Genomic DNA, 20730 nt, shown 5'->3' with positions numbered 1-20730 from the left:
CTGAGTAGGAAGGGAAAGGGCCCAGATGTTGGAGGGTCTTGCGTGCCAGCTAAGTAAGATGTTTAAACTTTACTTAGTGGCATGGAGGAACCATTAGTGTTTTCTGGACTGAGGAGCAGCTTGGTCAGATCTATCTGTTATGATGATGAATCTGGAAGCTCTGTGTTGCTTAGATTGGAATTTTAGGGGACCATAGATTAGGTCACATCTAGTAGGCTATTGCAGTAATTCCAGGGAATAGTACATAGAAAGTGGGATAGGGAATGGAAAGGAAGGGAGGGTTTATGTAACAATGGCTAGGTCTTGAGAACAAATAAATAAGGGTACATGGTGGTGTAAAGGTCAAAGGTGCAGATCAGGTGTTCAATAAATAAATATTTTAAGTTAAAATTTGGGGGCTTAAGTGACTGTGTAAATAGAAATAGGAAAATCAAGAAGTTGTTTGAACATGATAAGATAGTTTGTATTGTACTTGATTGAGTTTGAGCTGCTGGCAGGACATATATATTGAAATGTCCTTAGAAAGCAAAAGTGGCAAAAGTGGAACTTAGAAAAAAGGTTGAATGTGATGACATAGGCAGCAAGTATAGAGCAGAAAGGACAAAGGACAGAGCCTTGGACATTGCCTAAGATTTAGAATAAGAGAATTCAGAGGATCTGCCAAGAAAATGGGATAGAGGTTAAAGAGGTAGAGAGTGCTAGAATAATGGAAACTGAGCAAGGAGAAAAGAGATTGCCAGTGGGGATGGGAAATGAAGAAATGTAAAGAAAATGAATATTGGGACTTCCCTGGTGGTCCAGTGGGTAAGCCTCTGTGCTCCCAGTGCAGGGGGCCCAGGTTCGATCCCTGGCAAGGGAACTAGATCCCGCATGCCACAACTAAGAAGCCCACATGCTGCAACTAAAAGATCCCGCATGCCACAACGAAGATCCCGTGTGCCACGACTAAGAAGTCCGCATGCCGAAACTAAAGATCCTGCATGCCACAACGAAGATCCCGTGTGCTGCAACTAAAACCTGGTGGAGCCAAAATAAATAAATAAAATAAATAATAAATAAATATTAAAAAAAAAAAAAAAAAGAAAATGAGTATTGAGAACGGACCACTGAATTTTGTTTTTGAAGGAACAGTTGTATTAGATGGTGAGTAAGATTGTTAGAGGTTAAGGAATGAGAGGAGGTGAGGCTTGAGTATTGCCTGGCAGTGAAAGGAAAGGAAAAAGTAGACCTGAACACTAGCAGGCCAAGAGAAAGATTACTTGTTTAAGCTGGGGGAAAAGGAAACATTTTTTCTGAGGAAATAATGAAGGAGCTAGCAAAGAGGAAGAGTTGTAGATGGACTTGGGGAGGGCAAGTGAGACAGGCTAAAGAAACATGGCAGTGATCTGGAGCATGTAGATCTAGGGGAGCGCTGTCCGATGAAACTTTGCAGTGATGGGCAAAGTTTTCTCTTTGCTCTGTCCGGTGCAGTAGCCACGAGCCACATGTAGCTGTTGAGCACTTGAAATGCGGCTAATGCAACCTGAGTGCAAAATTTTAACTGCATTTAATTTTAATTACTTTAAATATAAGTAGTCCCATGTGGCTAGTGGCTACCTTATTGGGTAGCACAGACCTAGTGTGTAAGTAGTTAATTTAGGAAAGAGGCATGGACATTGTGAGAGATAAGGGATGAGTTCCAGAAAAAGTTTGGGGTAGAGATGGTAATATTTGCAGGCACTCGTGGTCAAAGAGTTTCATTCTTTTTTCATAAAATAGATAGCATTTTTCACAGAGAGGGTTGAGGTGAGGAGCATGGGAAAGATTTCCAGCAGTCCCTGTGGGGATTTCAGTGAAGAATCTGTGATAGATGAGACGAATCTCAGTAGCTCGGAGAACCCTCCAGGGGTGAGAGTCTGCATTTGGTTTAGGTCTCCGCTTCCCTCTCTGGTGACATTTTTCAGTAACATTCGCAAACCTTGGAGGAAAAAAAAAAGAGTGGGAGAGCAAGTTTAGGGGAGACCTTTGAAAGGCTGGCACAGTAAAAGGCTTGTAAAGTAAATAAATGCTGACTATCAGATCTGTATGAAGAAAGTGCAAAGCAAGGAAAACTAGAAGAGGATACGGTTAAGGACTCCAGGGCTGGAGGTTACTATGAGGGTGAAGAGCAGATTCTTTAGCTGTCAGACTGTGGAAGATAAGCAAGGTGATAACATTTTCATTTGTAAGAATTGTAGCTTTTGGAGGTAGAGTTTTCAACAGGAAATGAGATTTAAAAAGTGATAAGATTTTAAAATGTAAATTCAGGTGAGAGGAATATGTAAGACTGACGCACATATTTCCACCTTGATGGAAAGGAATTTTAGCATCACAGTTATTTTGTTTCTGCTCCAGTTTGCTTGCATTATGGTCTTTGCTCCAAACTCGCTGACTCAACTTTGAGTGTATAGTTTTTTTCTTAATCCAAATTTGAATAGTAAAACTGGGATTCGTTTTATCCATTTGAGTGGTATCCAAATTCATAAAAACTGAAATCAGAGTCGAGAGGGACCTGTGAGATTATTTCATCTAATGTATGGACTTTGTAAGTAGGAGGCCCTAACCTCTGGATTAAGTGGCTAGTTCAAGGTTACAGAGCTAGGGAGTGGCAGAGCTGAGACAGCACTTTAGGACTCCACTGATTTCCCAGTTCTGGCTCTGACCTGAGCAACATAATAATGTTCTGGGCTGAAGTCTTTAGCGCGTACCTAACAATCTGTACTCTAGAAACACTAAAACACAGTGTAGAATATTATCTGAAGAACTTTCCTGTCATTACTTTTCTGAACTTGTACCTTCCAATGACAAAGCTATTGACTTGACCCTACTGAAGTAAAAATCTTGCTGAAACAGAACTCTACCATCTACCTTAGACCGCGGTTTTCTCATTCGTAACTGTTTTGACATTTAACACACACACACACAAAGATTAATAGATGGGACTTCTAAATGTCAATAAATATAACAACATCTAGAATCACATTTTGGACTGAGTTCAGATGTGAAAGAGTTTAATGAACGAGCAGGTGTTTTTTTCACTTTTTAAAAAGTACTAACTGTTGTGCCTCTCTGGCCAGCTCTTGTCTCTCTGTCCCTCTCCTGTAACCTTTCCGTGTTCCTAGTAATGAAGAAAGATACCTAAGTAATGTGATCCAAGAAAAAAAGGGATACTGTTTTCAGAGAACCTTAAAACTTTGTAAGGTTATTAGCATTTTCTTTTTCACTTTAATATGTTGAGAAACATACAAAGAGATTGGAAATAATCCTGATTATTATCTACAGAATAATAATGGATTCCATGTGACAATACCAGAAGTGTACTTTAAATTGCATTGTAATTGTATTTTAACATAGACCCATTTTTAAGTAAGTGATTAAATGTACAAATCAGTACCTTTGCTAAAGATGGAAATAAGAATTTACATGTTTATGAGTTGAGTTCAGGTCTTTGGTTTCTGTGACATCTTAACTAATTTAAGAGGTTTCTTGAAGTAATTTATGGGATCCACAACTCTAGAGCCTTTGTTTACATCTCTTGCAGTAACACGCACAATGAAATGGGATTAGCTGTTTTAATAAACTAAACCAAAGTACTATTCAGATGATCAAAGAATGTTAAAAATACCTTCATTTTCATTTAAATTCTGTAATTCCTTTTGGGGGATTTTTAGGTACTACAGCATTTGGCATACATATGGCATGAAACCAGCATACCCTAAGATTTCAGGGACTGACTCTTTCAATATATTTACTTGAGTAAATACTTCTCCTTTTCCCTCCCTCCCTCCCTGTCTTTTTCATCCCCAAGACTGGCTCTTTTCTAGGTAAATTTAGAAGATACAGAGATGAAAGTTACCTTTCCTACCCTCTAGAAGTTCATACACTGTCTTTAATACACTGGTTCTCAAAATGTGGGCTTCAGACCAGCAGAGTCAGCATTACCTGGGGACATGCAGAAAAGCAAATTCTCCGGCCCCATCCCAGACCTCAGAATCAGAATCTTTGCGGATGAGACACAGCAATCTGCCTCCTCCCAAACCTTCTAGGAGATTCTGATGCACACTCAAATTTGAGAACCATTGGGCTAATGGCTAGAATATTATACCTTCCTTATTTTCCTATCAAGATAGAATCCACTTACCATAAAATGCACCATTTTAAAGTGTACAGTTCAGTGGGTTTTACTGTATTCACAAAGCTATGCAACCATGATCACTATCTAATTCTAGAACATTTTTATCACCCCAAAAGAAGCTCCAACTCTATTAGCAGTCACTCCCTGTCCTCTGTCTCCATCCCCCAACCCCTGGCATCCACTAATCTACTTTCTATCTCTATGGATTTGACTATTCTGGATATTTCATGTAAATGGAATCATACAGTATGTGACCTTTTGTGTCTGGCTTTCACTTGGCATAGTGTTTTCAAGGTCCATCCATGTTGTAACATGTATCAGTGCTTTATTCCTTCTTCTGGCTGGATAATATTCCATTGTATGTGTGTACCACATTTTGCTCATCAGTGCATCATTTGATGGACATTTGAGTTGATTCCTTGGTTGTGAATAATGCTGCTATGAACATTCATTACAAGATTTTTATGAACATACGTTTTCAATTCTCTTGGGTATATATACAGTTGATTCTCCTCATTTGCAGTAGTTACATTCTTTAAAGTCTCTGCAAACACTGAATTAGTGAATACTGAGTCATTGCTCTGCAGGGAAATACAGGGTTAGGTTCCTTCAAGACTCTGGTCACATTTTTGACATACAGTCAATACATGACCTTGCTTTGTGTGTGTTTCTGTTTAAAGATACCTTATCTAATATATGCTGTTGATTCATTAACATTGAACTCACATCCAACAGCACCATTAACTCATGCCTAAGTAAACTTATCTAACACATGTATATTTTCTCTGTAAGGAACATCACAGCCTTCTTGAGCTTAGGAACACTAGACAGCACTGCACATGACACTTTAGGGCCATTTTAAACAGTGAAATTGCCAACAAAAGCACAAAAATGTGAAAAACATGGCACCAAAATAGACTGCAAAAGGAACACTTGTTTTCAGTGTGAGAACTGAAACAAGAAGGTAGTGTGTCACCTTGTTCAACCTCACCTGGGAACATGTTTGTTGGAAGACTCAAATTTTCCCCTACTCTGTGTATGTAGATGTCTGAAGGACTGAGAAACACCGTGAGGATTATTTTGGGATCACAAATTTTAACATGTAGGCAAATATGCAAATACGGAATCCACAAATAATGAGGATCAAGTGTACCTGGAGTGAAATTGCTGTGTCATATGGTAACTCTATGTTTAATTTTCTGAGGGACCGCTGGACCATTTTCCACAGTGGCTATACCATTTTACGTTCCCACCAGCAGTGTATGATGTTCCAGTTCTTCCATATCCCTGCCAACATTTGTTCCCTCCCTCCCTTCCTTCCTCTTTCTTCTTTTGATTATAGCTATCCTAGTGGATGTCAAGTAGTCTTTCATTGTGGTTTTAATTTGCACTCCTTAATAACTAGTGATGTTGAACATCTTTTTTATGTGCGTATTAGCCATTTGGATATTTTCTTTAGAAAAATCTCTATTCCAAAACTTTGCCTATTTTTAAATTAGATTGTCTTTTTATTGCTGATTTGTAAGTTTTTTATATTTTATGGTTACTAGCCTTTTAGTTATGTGGTTTGCAAATATTTTCTCCCATTCTGTAGGTTTTCTTTTCACTTTCTTGATGATGTTTTTTGATGTACATAAGTTTTTTATTTTGATGAAGCCCAATTTTACCTATTTTTTCTTTGATCACTCATGTTATCTTCTTTAATTTTGAAATTACTATCAGTACAGCCTGTTAAAAGAGTTGTTTATACATTTTTACTAGAGAAGTCATGAAAAGTTAGATTTCATGGATGCAGTAAATTATCACTTATTTGCCAATGGATGTCATGTGTAAATTTAAAGCATTTGTTTGCAGGTTTTTGTAAGGTTTTTATGTTGTTGTGGCTGTGAAGTTTTAAATACTGGCATCAATAGGACCACAAATTTATAAAAAAGCAGTGTCAAATTCACATAACAAACTGTTTTTGTTTAGGAAAATTGAAGAGAAACACTTACAACTGCTTTAAATAATACTTTCCTTTTTAATAGAGAAGACTCTGCCTCTTTTAAAAATTATGAACTTTCTGCCTTAAAAGCAGACTCTCAAGAGCCATTTGTGAAAGAACACAAGAATCCCCGGAACTTGGAAGTAAACACGGATTGGTGTTTATTTGTGTTAGTTTAAATGCAGTAGCCCTATGTGTCAGAAAACTGAATCTGTAACACTTAAGTTAGCCTAAGCAAGCAAATAATATCAACTAGCATGGCTTTAATCTACTAAGTAACTTTAAATCCAAAAGATCGAAGGAAGTTATAACTAAAAACAGTCCTTCGTGCAATTTCCCTGTAGAAGCAGGAAAAGGCTAGAAATTACATGTCACCTTCATATCCTGGCTTGCTGACCTTGTGCTCAGATCAAGCCCCTCTGTATGCCAGCTGTTACCATTATTGAGACCTTGCCCCCAGGGGTTAAGTAGGAGAAAAACTCTCCTGTCCTATAGGAGAGCAAACACGGAAAGTTCCAGCCCCGAACGAACATGCTTAATTCAAAGCAATCTGCATGTGCTTGTCATTCCCTCTGTCCCGCCGCTCCGAGGAACTACCCCTGAGACTCCCTGGTCGCTCTCTGTGTGCTCTGTTCCTGCGGCCAGTTTCGGCTGTGGCTACTGCAATCATTTGCAGACCAAACTGAACCAGGGACGTTTCTTCTTTTAACATAAAGGTAATACATTTACTCATGCTTCTGTGAATGTGTTATTTGGGGAGAATTTATTTAAAAACTGAACTTTGCTGTGTGCTTCTTGGATCGAATTTAAAATTCCAGCTCACAGTTTTTTTTCAGTGTAATCTTTGAACGGCATCTGAATGCATTAAAATCTTATGAAGTTTTTTTGAATGATAGTCTAGCACAGTAAGGTAAGTTGTTTCTTAAGGTTTATTCAAATGTGCTATTTTTATGAAGTTGGGAAGAAACCTTAGATTTCAAGTTGTTTAGCTGTTTCACGATTTGAGATTCTTCTTTAACCACTATCTAGATCAGAAGTTGGGAAATATGTGCTTCTCTCATTGCCAGTTGGTAGAAAAATAGATGTAGAATTGTAGCAATCACTTTAACCGCTTTTGTGAATTAAATATTGTAAGAAAATAGTAAAATATTAACATCTTCCAACTTATAAAAAGAGAAGTTGCATGAAGATATACACTTGCTAGCCAAACTTCCACAGCAAGTTTAATTTTTATCAATGTTCATTTTAAATACACATCTCGCTATACACCCTCAAGTTGTTTTTGAGGTGATTAAACGTTTTGTGCATTGTATTCATTTTAATGGTGGCAATGATAACTACATTATAATTGGATTTACTACATAAAGTAGAAATCAGAATGCATTTGCCATATTTACTTTTGCTTAAAATTAGAATGGATAATTTATACGTGACTAGTAGAAAATTTCAAACTAGTTTAACTTGTGAAATATTTGTATGTTTTGTAGTAAAATGTAAAATTTTTTAAAACCAAGTGGATAAAAATTTGGCAAAAACTGAGGTATTTCATGCAAATCACTGACTGACCATAAATGACTTTCTTCAGGGATAATGCAAGAAATAGAGAGCATACTTTACAATTTGCTAAAATTTTCTTTAACAGGTATCCCTGTTGAAAGGAAAAGAATGAATATGTACTTTTTACCCACAAGAGGGTTATTTTAGATGATAATTTATAATTTAAGAAAACTCCAATTCCCTTTGATGGCTGGGAAGTCACTAAACTATGTAAATAAACTCTAGAGTGTTCCACTGGTAGTGGCTTTACTACTTCCCGTGGTTTTAATGTCTGCTGACATATTTCTACTTTTTAAAATGTTAAATAGTCTTGGCATTATTTTTAAAAAATTATATCTCTTAATAAACTCTCTTAGGATGCTTTCTTTGCCAAATCTTAAATATTGGAATATTTTATTGGATGATTATACTTCATTTGTCAGGTTTTGTTTTAGTATACAAAGGCAAGGCAGAGTATTTTTTATGTATCTTCCATGCTTCATCTTAGACGTGAAATATAGAGTTGTGAGCATGAACTATTTGCATTGATTATGAAAAAATATGTATAATGTTTAAGTGTCTGAAATGAATGACCTACAAAGCAGTTTAGTAAATACATGTAACCTTGCCTCAGTCTGGGAAATGATATATATTATAAAATGGTTTCATTCAACATTTTAATCTAATCCCAGTTGTCTTTTTAGTTTGTATTGAACCACTCAATGCTTTTTTGGCAACTGGGGAAATCTGCTTTTCAGTGTCTGCTGTGTACCAATTCTTTACCTTTCATTCTAACTGCTTTCATTTCTGGGATTGGATCAGAGCACCCTCAACAGTTCAACTCTTATAACTCTTATAGCTCAGTATGGGTGATTGATTGACAGCCTTGACACACTGACTGTATGAACATTTCCGATTTTTCAAAAATTACAATTCCTGATCACATCCTAACGGGAAATAAAACGGTGTTTAGGATCAAGACAAATGAACTGCTTAACTTCTCAGGCTTTTGGAAAAAATATGAAACAAAGCAACTAAATATATGAGAAAAGCAAGACTTGGGGAAGAGGGTGGCTCTTTGGTCTCTCTCTCTTAATTTCTATTCTTTTATCATTTTAATCACTATTCAACAGGCTCACTTATTTCAGGCTCGCATATTAGATTCGAAGAAAACTATTCACAAGGAACACAGTAGGTACTTGTTATATGCTGTCTAAATAAGGACATTCACCTATTTAACTGAAAAATACAACTTAATTACCTTTGTGAGCAAACAAGAATCCCACTTGAACAATGTAGATGGAATTTCAGTTCACCTAATGTATGCAAGAAAGCACACAGCAGAATGCACAAGCATTTATAATGATAATTTAAGTAAGGAATAGAAAAAGATTTATGAAAGGTGTACCCAGACTCTTGCTAAGAGTTACTTTGCTGATCCAATTCAAATATTTGATGTTTTTCTAAGCTGAAAGTAAATCTCAGCGTCCTTTAAGTAAAAGGATGTCTTCAATTGTCTCATACAAATACCATGAGATATATTTCCCAAGTTGCTCAGTAGACTGAAGGATACCCCTGAGACTTGATTTGCTGGACTCTGCAGGGAAGAACGCATTTGGGGATCTGCTCTAGGAAATTTGATTTGCTACTTCTCAAACTTCACAAAACAGCAGGGAGTGGAGCCTGGTGTCATACTTAGCATTGGTGGGAAAAGCTTAGATAATTCTAAGTGTAATATGAAGAAACAACAGGTTACCATCTAAATCAAACAACTTTCAAGTGCTTTATGGTGATTGATCTCAGTTTTTGTTTTTATGGAAGACGTTTTTTAAAAATCCCTTCACATTCTTTTGCCTCACAATATGTGCATGTAGAATTTTCTTATTTTGATTTATCTCGGTGATGGTTTTTTCCTTTGAGCTGCTAAATTTTGGGGTTTTTGAGATGTGTAAAATATTAAACATTCATGGTGTCTTTAGACAGCTTGTGATCTGTTCAACAACATGAGTTAAACTCAGTCATATGATCCTGTTTCTACTGGGGAAGAGCTATAGTGATACAGATAGATTGCTCAATGCTTTGTGATTTTAGTTGAGGCAAAATAATTTCAGATGAAATCTTATGGCCTAAAGATAAACCTGTCACACCTTGGGGGTCCTGTTTATTACCAAAGCATCTTGTGATTAATTCTTTTTTTACTAGGATGTGAGGCTAGATAGGGGGCCTGGTGTCTGGAGGTTGTCTGACTCTAGAATTGAAACGTTTAAAATGCTTAAAATGCAATCAGAAGTATTTTTTCTTTTCTTTTTCTCTTTTTTTTCCTTCCTTCCTTCCTTCTTTCCTTCCTTCTCTCTCTCTCTCTTTCTTTCTTTCTTTTTCTTTCTATTTTTGGCACAAAACTTTAGGGAGCATGCTCCTTTAATAGAGAGGCTTGGGACTTCATATTGGAGACTGACCAGGGGTTGGGGAGATATTTTTTCTTGAGGGTTAAATAAACTTGTTAGTCCAATTGGCTATACCCTAAACTCTATCCAAATGATCTGTAAGTACTTGAGACTGTGTGACAAGTTGTTTTGTGTTTCCACAACATCGTTCCACATGAATTCCACACTGTTGTCTCTCAAACTAATGTCTTATTAAGGATTTCTCTTCCCTGCACCCTTGTCCCCACCCTTATAATGTCAAGTGTAACCCCAAAAGAAGTAAAGATAATCCAAATACTATAATACATGTCTAACATGGAGTACCAGGTCCAAATGTTTTCGAATATACAGCAGTATTCTGCATTTCAAGCAATATTTTCTGAACCAATATTGAATATTTTGAGTGGCAGTTGCTTGCTCTTATAAATTGATCAGCATTAATTAAATAAAGTATAAATCCGTCGTTCTGAACCCTAGCTGCACATTAGAATCATCTGGGGAGCATTTAAAACTGCTAATGTCCACACCCGATTACAATATGAATTAAATCATAACGTCCGGGGCCAGGGCCCTGTGTCTGTAATTTTTTTTTCATATTACTGAAGTGATTCTAGTGTGCAGAATGGGTTGAAACCACTGTAATAGACTTGTAACTTTGTGAATATTTGTTATATTTATTGTGTTCCCTTGAAGACTTGCAGCAGAGTCCAAATGGATGTCTCAGCTGATTCTTGAGTTAAATAACAACTTTTTAGTGGGCTTTCTAGAATTTTTTTTGAAAGACCAGAGATCGACATTTCTGACTATAGAGACGTCTCTAGTTTTATTTCATATATTCTTAGTTATGCAAATGAACATAAATCTTCAGACTTAGGGTTAAAAGAAATTATTGCAGCTTTATAGAATTGAAACTCATCTGAAATAGGAACTCAAAGATAAAAGAATACTTTCTCTTTCTCCTTTTTAAGGGTATTGATGCTTATGGATATAACACATGTTAAGTGTGGGGAGAAGTGATGAATATTTTGTGGAATGATAATTTTGGTGGATGAACTTGGAAAAGAGATCTCTGAAAACTGCTTTAATAACTGCAATATAGTAATAGTGTTCTTGAAATATATATTTAGGTAGATAAGTGTTTATGCTAAAAAGATAATGTTCTCAACTATCATTTACCCCAGACTGTAAAAGATAAACTTTATTTTACACCCACATTTCTCTTCCCACATAGACCTTCTACCAAAGGTACATTAAACATAAAACATGAGAAAAATGAGACTGATGTTTCCACAGCCCTGAAATTCCTATCATTCACCCCATAAGTATAAATCTCAGCCTTGACAACCTAATTCATATCTAGCAATAAGACTGCTTTCCAAATTCAGGGTCTTCAGATTTGCTATGGCACATACGCTGTAATATCTTCCTAATGTTTTTTAACTCTTATCTATCAATATAGTTCTGTAAATCTGGGCAAGGGGAAAACTGTATCTGTCAATTTTAATTTTTCTTCTGTATCATTAAGCTGTTTGTAAATATTATGAATGGTTTTTGTAAAAATGAAACATGTAACATTTATAGTTTATCTTTATTGGTGCCTTTACCTATACATCTTGTGTATAATCATATTTAAAAGAGGTTATATAAAAAGGTATATTTCATTTTCAAAGATGATGTTTGTTAGCATAAGTTGAAACTACCTTCTTGATCATATAAATTTAATAGGCAACAGTGAGTTTTCCTTGTAAAAGAATAGTGATCCCTTACTTTCAGATTTCCTAGAACGCAACAGTTTGCTTTCTCGTAGTGTGATGCAAAGCATAGTAATACCTAGTGGGTTCTTATTAAATGTTTGTGTAGTGGTATAGATTCTCAAATGTATAACATTGTTTCTTTGAGAAAATGGCTTCTAATTTATTGCAGTTTATGATTAAGGGGAATGATAGCAGTAGTACTTAATTTCTGTAGAATTCTTTGCAACAGATAAAATGCTTATAGGTGATTAAATGAAGATACTTAAAGTGTTCTTATTGAAGGAGAGTTTAATCGTAGAAAGTTCATGAACTCAAAGAAATATAAGAAAATTTAATTCATCTCAGAAGGGGAGAAGATTATATTTCTTTATTTAAGACTATACTTTTTAGTTCCTTAAGAGGGCCTGATTCTTTGATTAAAGATACAGATTTTGCTGTCAGGTCACAATTACATTATTTTGAAATAGTCCAGATACTACATGACAACAAAGATTAATCCATCGCCTTGCTTTTCAGGTTTAGATAATATGATACATGGGTAGATAGCACTTCTTTTAATTCAGTAAAATATGTCTCTGATACTCTTGAATGCTGAATTGTACCTTTTAAAACTGTCTTGGGAAATATTGAATTCAGAGGATATTTTTCGCGTGGACCTTCAGACTGAATTTTATAGCAGTAGCCTCTAGTGGTCCTATAAAAGCTAGTTGAACTTGGCATTGCCCTAGAAGCATCTTGAGGTTGGTTGAAAAGCCTTACTTTCAGAGACATGCTGGTCTAAGATTGAATCCCAATCATGTGATTTGCATTAGTTACACTGTAGTATTTTTGACCCTCAGTTTTCTCTATAATGGGTTTAATAAAATCTTCATAGAGGTATTGTGAGGAAAGTGTCTGACACAGTGAGATGATAAAAAAAAACATTTTAATAGCCCTTTGAAGGGAAATATATTCCTAGAGAAAAAACCTGGCTGATGTCCTTCTACCATCCAGCTTTAACAGTCCCACTATAGAAGATGCCACAAATATACTTCTTTGTCCGTTTCTCTGGTGCATTTAGAGAAGCTGTTTTTTCTCTTGCCATAGCACTAAATATTAATAGGGCATCTTGGTACCAGTGATAAGAAATGAGACCATCATTTTAGGATAAGCATCAAGCAATTTTAGGGGACCAATTTCATATTAAAACAGGTTTGGTGCATAATGAATACAGGTACTCCCAAACTGCCTTTATACCTGGTATGAAAAAAAGACTTAAGGTATCTCCAATATCTTGTACCACTTGAGAGAAAAAGATTGTCTCCCCCAGTTAACTGGGCAAGGTGCTTCAATCCATATACATTACATGAAAAAGATTAAAATCTGATTGGTTGTTATTTCTATGTATACAACAGTTTAGGTGTCCTGAAATAAGCCATAATTAAACTTGGTTATCAATTAGAACCTCTGCTATTAAAATTTGTTACTTTTCTGTCTTAATTAGAAAAACAGGACTTTATTTCTCTGTTAACTGGTATCATTTCCCTACTTGTTGCATCCGTTCTGCTTTAATTGGGCATGATTTTGCCATTACTTAGGCCTGATTCTCTTGTAGCCTCCCCACCTAGTTTGTGCTTTTGCCTTGCTACACAAAGTGTGTTCCAGGGACCAGTGGTATGGGCTTGTTGTTGGAAGATTCTTGTCCCACTCCAGATGGACTGTATCAGGATCTACATTTTAGCAACATCCCCAAGTGATCCCTATGTTTGAGAAACACTGTTATCAGTGTTTTGTATTTTGTCTAGTGAAACTGTGTTATAGGGAACATCACTTCTGAAAAAGATGATTGGCTACAATATGGGATCTTGTTTTTGATTCAGCCTTGCCATTTATTGTTAAGTTTGATGTTATGAATCTGATGAAGCAAAGGGTTATTCTGGAATACATTATCTAAGCTTATGGAATGTAGTTTAGCAGAAATCCCTCAAAACCTCGGCATCAGACTTCCTGGCCTTACCATCTGAGACTCTGTGTCTCAAGTTTTCTTTTGCAAAGTAGAGCGGTAATGCCTGCCACACCTGTTTTTCTGAGGGCTATTAGGAGGATAAACTCAAGTGAGGTCATGTGTGTGAAAGTGTCTGGCAATACCGCCCAGGTGTACCAAGGGTAGCTGCTGATGCGAATGAAGATGTTCCTTCAGGCTATCTGAGCCCTGTGTTTGTCAAGGATGGTGATGGCTTTGCTGAGTGGTTACTGTGGTAATCGGAACATGTCTGTGTATTCTCTTCAACATTACATTTAGATTTTAACTTGACAGTTTTCTGGCCACAAAAACAGTTATGGCTTCCAGTTGCAAGGAGCTACTAAGAGCCTTTCATAACGCTTTTTGGATGTTGAGCCACCTAAATAGTTTGATGGCATCTTTTGGGTAAATTGTGTGTCCTTAGCATATTTTCACATGTAATATGTTGATGAATAAAATTTCCATAATTCCAGCAGTTCCTACTATGATTATATGATAGCATTTTCAGTGAGATACTACTTTTAGTCTTTGAAGCAGGGTTATTTCCTTTGATCTTATAGGTGTAAGTGTCCTGAGCCCAGAGCAGGATGTAATTGTTTGAACCTTCTAATCACATGAGCTCTGATGACTTTTCTCTTTACATTTGATTGAAATGACTCTATATTTCTTCTCTGTATTCTCTGTTTAATGCTTATGAAACTAGTCATGATACTTTTGGTTCATAGATAGCTTTGGTCCAACAAATAATCATTTATGTTTCCCAAAATTTGGAAGCTGGGAGATAAGATATGTTGAAAACCTTTTTCCGAATAGTTTGTGTTCATCTGTTCTTGCTCCTTAAATCCTTTTTGATTTCCTGCTTTATCCAATTATTTGATATATTGTGTAGGGTGCTATTGTGAGAAAGGAGACATATACTGGAAGACAAACAATTAAAAATGCATCCAGTGAAGAGATGACTGTTTATCCTTTAAGGTGAAATAAGTTTGCTTCTGTTTTTGCATTTTAATAATAATTATCTTCTGTTCATTATTAGTCACTGTGCTAGAAACTTTATATGTTGTTTCATTAATATTTTATTACTATGAAGGTGGCACATTTGTAGTAAAAGTTGCAAGCAGTACAGAAAGTAAAATGTGAAAGTCTTCTCTACCCTTCCAAATGGCCCAGTCCAACTCTCCAGCAGGAAACCATGTTAGCATTTTCTTACGTCCTTCTAGAAATTATCTGTGTGTATACTAACCATACATGTGTGTTTTCGCCGCTTTTTTTAATGAAATGGATTCATACCACATAGGCTCTTCTGCAGCTAGGTTTTATTCACACATGAAGATGTACTTTGGACTTCTTTCCCTAGCAATAATCCTGATTTAACTCATTCTTTTTCGTTGTGCAGAATACCCAAGGTATGGATATGACAGAATTTAAGTCCCCTATTGATAATTTAGGTGGTTTCCAGTTTTCATTGTTACAAGCAGTGGTGCAGTCAGCGTCTTTATCCGGACATTTATCTTTACACATTGTTCAAGTATATCCAGAGGGTAAACTCCCAGTAGAATTGTGAGTCAAAGGATGAGGGTATTTCAAATTTTGATTAGTAGTGCCATGTTGCTCTTTTAGAAGGTTGCACCAATTTGCATTTCAAACAAATTTAACTCTAAGAAGAATCAAGACTTAGAGACTCTAAGAGTGTAAGTAACTTGACCTAGGTTCTCAACATTAGTAACCCGTAGAGTCAACTTTCAAATTCAGACCCACCCAGGCCATTTCTTCTAAGCCACAGATATCTCTGATGCCATTTTAAAACATGATTTCAGCTTTGGAACTAGGAAGCATCATTCCATATTTTTTTTATATTCTCATTCCATTGTAAATACATAGCCCTTTATGGTTTTCAAAATATTTTTACATTCTCATAGTAATCCTATGAGGTGGACATTGATTCCCATCCTGATTTACACATGTGAAGAACTGAGGCTCAAAGAAAAATATCTTACATTTTAAAATGTAATCAAAAGATGGTCTTTGGCCAAAGGCCTTATAGTCAGTCCCCAAACAGCTAAAGCACTCAGGACATAAAAATGCTAGTATAGAAAAGGTGAAATAGGAAGTGTGAGATTAGTGGCTTCGGATGTATTGATATTGGCATGCTATATTCATGAACAACAGGAAATACACTAAAATATCTGGCCATGGGGCTCCATCACACCTCAAGCCAGTGTCTCAAGAATAGCTTTCTTTTGGCAGTCCCTGTGTGTTATGGCCCTGGGGAAAACAGGTGATTTCAACAAAGCTCTTTTAAAATTGTTCATTATATTTTATCCAAAACTTATTTTAAACTTCCTGCATAAATACTATTATCACTGCATTTATAACCACATAGCATTACGTTTATCACAATAATTCATTTTTATGATGTTGAATCTTCCACTCTCTCATCTCTTTTCCTGTTTTCTCTGGCTCAGACCAAATTTTTTTCTCATTTGTCTCATTTCTAAAGAAATAAAGTCTTTCTCTGTGTGGCCTTAAGGTCAACTCTTGACTTTAGATGGAAACTTTGCTGTTCTCCTGGTCACCTGAATTCTTACACAAATACATCCACTGAACTTAATCTGTAAACATTTCTTAGAATAATTTTTGTCTGCTTTTGCTTTTTTATTGTTTTTTACTTATAATCCACAACTTATTTATACAGTCAATTTGATTGTTCCCATTTTATGATTGAAGAAAGTGAATCATAGAAAGCTTATATGATTTACTTCAAATACAAGCCAAAGTCAGAGTTCAAATTATTCTTTACTCTCCACTTGTACCTACTTCATTACAAGAAATCTCCAAGTTACAAAACAAGTTGTGCTCCAAAAATCATTCGTAAGTCAGTTATTTGGCACTTGAACTGCATTTTACCACACTGGGGAAAAAATGTTATAAATGGAGATTAGGTCCCTTGGCTGGCCTGCAAAAATCTGTTTAACTCTTATGTAACTACAATATGATGCATTTGCAATAAAAATAAGAGAGAATGATAGTTGTAATTCTTGTTACAAAGAAAAAGAAAAATTATATTTCCTGACGAAAAGCAGATTTAATTAGATAGGGAAACAGATGAAGTTGCAGAGAGTCTACAGAGGAGTTCAGGGTACTTTGATGAGTGTCCCAGGTTGATGGCATTCTGTCTTAAGCCCAGTTTCACTTGAAAACTTTGAGGATTTTTGTCAGATACTTCCCACTAGCGTAACCCACCTGACAGCTGTGATTATAGTCAATAGGGCTGATTGAATTAAATACCAAAAATAGACCCTCTGAAATGATATTAACCAACCTAGGATGGTCAGAACAAATCGACAAACTAGAAAAAGTCTTCCTTCTTTCCTGATGGAAGGGCCAAGAGGAGGTCTTGATTTTCCCATTCAGCCTGGAAGATTGCATCAGCTCCGGTAGCTTGGCTGAGGTCTGAAGAGAAGGCTTGGGAACATGAGTCATGGGTAGAGGCAAGAGAAAGCTTATGCCCTCTGTGATTTCTGTGGAGTATTTGTACAATGAGAGTTTCTAATTCCGAGAAATGACAATTTATCTCATCAAGCAATTGCTTCTTACATTTTCTAGACTATCTTTCCCTTAACCATACAAATAAACATCTTAAATTTCAATTAACTTTTTAAAAACTCTAGTGCCTTTTTAGATGGCCTTTGATTAATACGTTTTATTGTTTTCAGAACATTTGCATACAGCTTTTTCTTTTGTTAACAACAAAAGGGAGGATATATCCTTCAGTAAAAAGAAGCTAAAGGGAGCAGATCTTGCTGAGATGGCACGTTAAGAAAGTGATGGAAAAAAGATTAGAGTTTGTGCCTCCTGGGTCACTTTAGGGCTCTTACCAGTTTATCTACCTTATCTTCCCACTAGTTGGATAATACTTTTAACTACCAATGCTTTGTGTTGGGGATATCATTTGAGTGTTTTATAGGAGGTGTTTATACCCAGGAGTGATTCACTGAAGAAGAGAGCAACTGTGTTGACTACAGTTCAAAATCCTTCTCAGGGGCTTCCCTGGCGGTCCAGTGGTTAAGACTTCGTGCTTCCACTGCAGGAGCTGTGGATTCAGTCCCTGGTCGGGGAACTAAGATTCCGCATGCCGTGTGGGTTGGCCAAAAAAAAAAAAAATCCTTCTCAATGGTCTTTATAAAAGGAAGTCGGGATTGGCAGACTACTTTCCAAAGTGACGGTAAGGCTGGTGAGAGAAGTAGCATCTGCTTGATTTACATATATGTTTTCATATTTATAAATGCTTTGTCTTTTCCACTAAAATAATTTATGAAGAAATTTTTTAATGTCTACATTAATTCTTCCATTTCTTACAGCGTTGATGTTTATATAGCTGAATGGGTGTGTGTGTGTGTGTGTGTGTGTGTGTGTGTTTGAGTGTTTGATGAGCTCTATCTGAAAGGAAAATAAGTCAATAATGCTAAATTTGCATCCTAGTACAGTGAGTATCTTCTGGGTATTAGTGTTCACATTGAAACGTTATGCATCGTTCTGGCATTCCCTGTTCAGAAATACCCCTGTTGAGCAGTTTATAAATTGGGTGAAAATATGCATAGGAATCTTCCTCATGGGTGACCCAGGTTTGTCATTACCGTGTACTCAGACTGAAAAGAGACGATTTCTCCTAGTACCTGTGTGTCTGACAGAGGTGGGGAGAGACTGGAGAGAGACTTCTCCAGAAGCTGTTTTGTCCACTCAGAAAAATGCCATGCCAGAAGGGTTAGTGAGCCAAACAATGGTTTTCTTTTTTTTCTTGTTGGCTTTCATGTGTAGGTTAAATAGACCACTAGCATTTGATGACCTATTTTTCTTACTGCACATTTCCACATTTTGTGTGTATGTTGGTCAGAGGGTGATAAGTGGGCAAGGGGAGAGGAAGAAGGCTGTCTGTTTTTGCCTTTGTTTGTTGGCTGGGCAGAAAAATATTAATGGTAATTTGAACACTAATTTTTCCTTTACACTGAAGGCCTGGACCCTTTGGTGGAGGGGAAAAAATTAATAACAAAAATCTCACTTGAAGCAAATCCCAGCCATAGTATTCTTTTCCTTATGTGCAAGCATTGCTACCTGTAAGACATAGCATAGAAAACAAATTATTAAGTTCATGGCAACTTATGTGGCATGTTTTATTATTTTTTTAGCATTACATTCATTGGTTTAGGGGATAAAACTTTTGCATCTGATATCTTGGTTGCCACAGTTCTTAGCTTAGCTAATTAGTTTTTATTTTCTTTTGTTTATTCTTATTCTAGGACCTGAGTGACGCAGAGGAAAAATCATATTTTCTTGACATTTTTCAAAGACATAAGGCATTCTTAAGATTATTCACATTACTGAACCTACACAACTAATTGCTTCAGAGTAGCCCTTCATTTTGCCCATTATTCCTATATCAGAACACCCCAAGCATGATATTATTGAAAAGTTAAAGAATGATATTGGTATCTTCTGTCTCTTCTACCCCCTTCCCACCCCCATCCTAAAATGTTCTAATTCTTAACTGATACTTGCACATCTAGAATGAGGAGAGAAGACAGGCACTGAAAATAGAGATGGGGCAGGGAGGAAGTGCTCAGTGGGATAGGAGAGGGTTCTCAAGGTGCATGGTGTAGCTGGGAGGAAAGAAGAGGAGGCCTAACCCATGGCTGGTTCTGTTGCAGGTGCGCTGGGCTTCCCCCAGTGCTTTCACAGCTCCTGCAAGAACCCTTGTTTTCAAAGAGCTGTTTTAAAATATAGTTTTCCTCTCTTTTTTACATAATTGCCTGCCTGACTGTAACTGGATGATTTCATATCATTTTCTTTCTTAGGGTCAAGAAACTGGAGCATGGCTATGAACAACGGAAGCAACGATTTTGTGGTTCTGAGCAATGGCGGCATCGCAACCAGTGCTACCAGCCCTCGTCCCCTCACCCCCTGTGACGGAGACCCTGCAGCCCAGCAACTCACCCCCAAAGAAGCGCCCAGAACAAAAGTGAGTCCAAATGGATGCCTGCAAGCTAATGGCACAGTTAAATCATCCTTTCTGCCTTTAGACAACCAAAGAACGCCTCAGATGTTATCCCAGTGCTGCCATCCTTGCCCATACCATCACCCTTTGACTACCCATGACAGTCACCAGGAGTGCCATCCCGAGGCTGGCCCTGCAGCACCTCCTGCTTTGGCCTCGTGTTGCATGCAGCCACACTCAGAGTATTCTGCATCTCTCTGTCCAAACCATTCACCTGTTTATCAGACAACGTGCTGTCTTCAGCCCTCTCCATCCTTCTGCCTGCATCATCCGTGGCCTGACCATTTTCAGCATCAGCCTGTGCCGCAGCATATAGCCAACATAAGGTGAGTGGTCCAGAAGTTTTACTGAACTTTCTCATTCAACTAATTCCACATGAATGTGGTTGTTTGTGTTGATTTCTCCAAAAGGAGGAGAGAAAACTGTATCAGGGAGAGGAAACCAGTAAAAGTGCATATTTCAGGAATTCCCTGGTGGTCCAGCGTTTAGGACTCCACACTTTCACTGCTGAGGGCCCAGGTTCAATCGCTGGTCGGAGAACTAGGATCCCAAAAGCCACGTGGCGTGGCCAAAAAAAACCCAAAAACCAAAACAAAACAAAATGCATATTTTGTGGATTGTGTGAAACCTACTAAAATGCAAATGAAGTAATATTATATCTGTTTTATCCATTAACTTCTTAGTCAATTAAACCCTTCCTTCTGTTTTCTCCTTCTGCGAGCTGGTTAGATGTCCCTGCTAGGCCTTGAATTATAAAGTTCAGTAAAAGGTTTTATTGTTAGTAATTTCTATTATTAAACATGGGGGATAGGTATATTTGTGATGA

At 36.8% G+C, this 20730-nt stretch overlaps 1 protein-coding gene across 4 annotated transcripts in view; it reads left to right on the top strand.

The window, feature by feature from the left end:
- The window catches only part of DISP1 (dispatched RND transporter family member 1), a 213047-nt gene that overhangs the window by 141580 nt on the left and 50737 nt on the right, over positions 1–20730 (top strand). For 2 of the 4 annotated variants that reach the window (XM_068541778.1, XM_068541779.1), the window contains exon 2: positions 19705–20230. In XM_068541778.1, coding sequence (XP_068397879.1) covers positions 19722–20230 — 509 coding nt within the window. In that variant the 5' untranslated portion in view covers positions 19705–19721. Of the gene's footprint in view, positions 1–6599; positions 6854–17955; positions 18078–19704; positions 20231–20730 lie in introns of those variants that run through there. The other 2 variants (XM_068541777.1, XM_068541776.1) reach the window with 2 other exon arrangements.

The sequence above is a fragment of the Eschrichtius robustus genome, chromosome 3 (assembly GCF_028021215.1).
Source record: "Eschrichtius robustus isolate mEscRob2 chromosome 3, mEscRob2.pri, whole genome shotgun sequence".
In the NCBI taxonomy this organism is placed as follows: domain Eukaryota; kingdom Metazoa; phylum Chordata; class Mammalia; order Artiodactyla; family Eschrichtiidae; genus Eschrichtius; species Eschrichtius robustus.
This window is presented reverse-complemented; position numbering and strand designations above follow the sequence as displayed.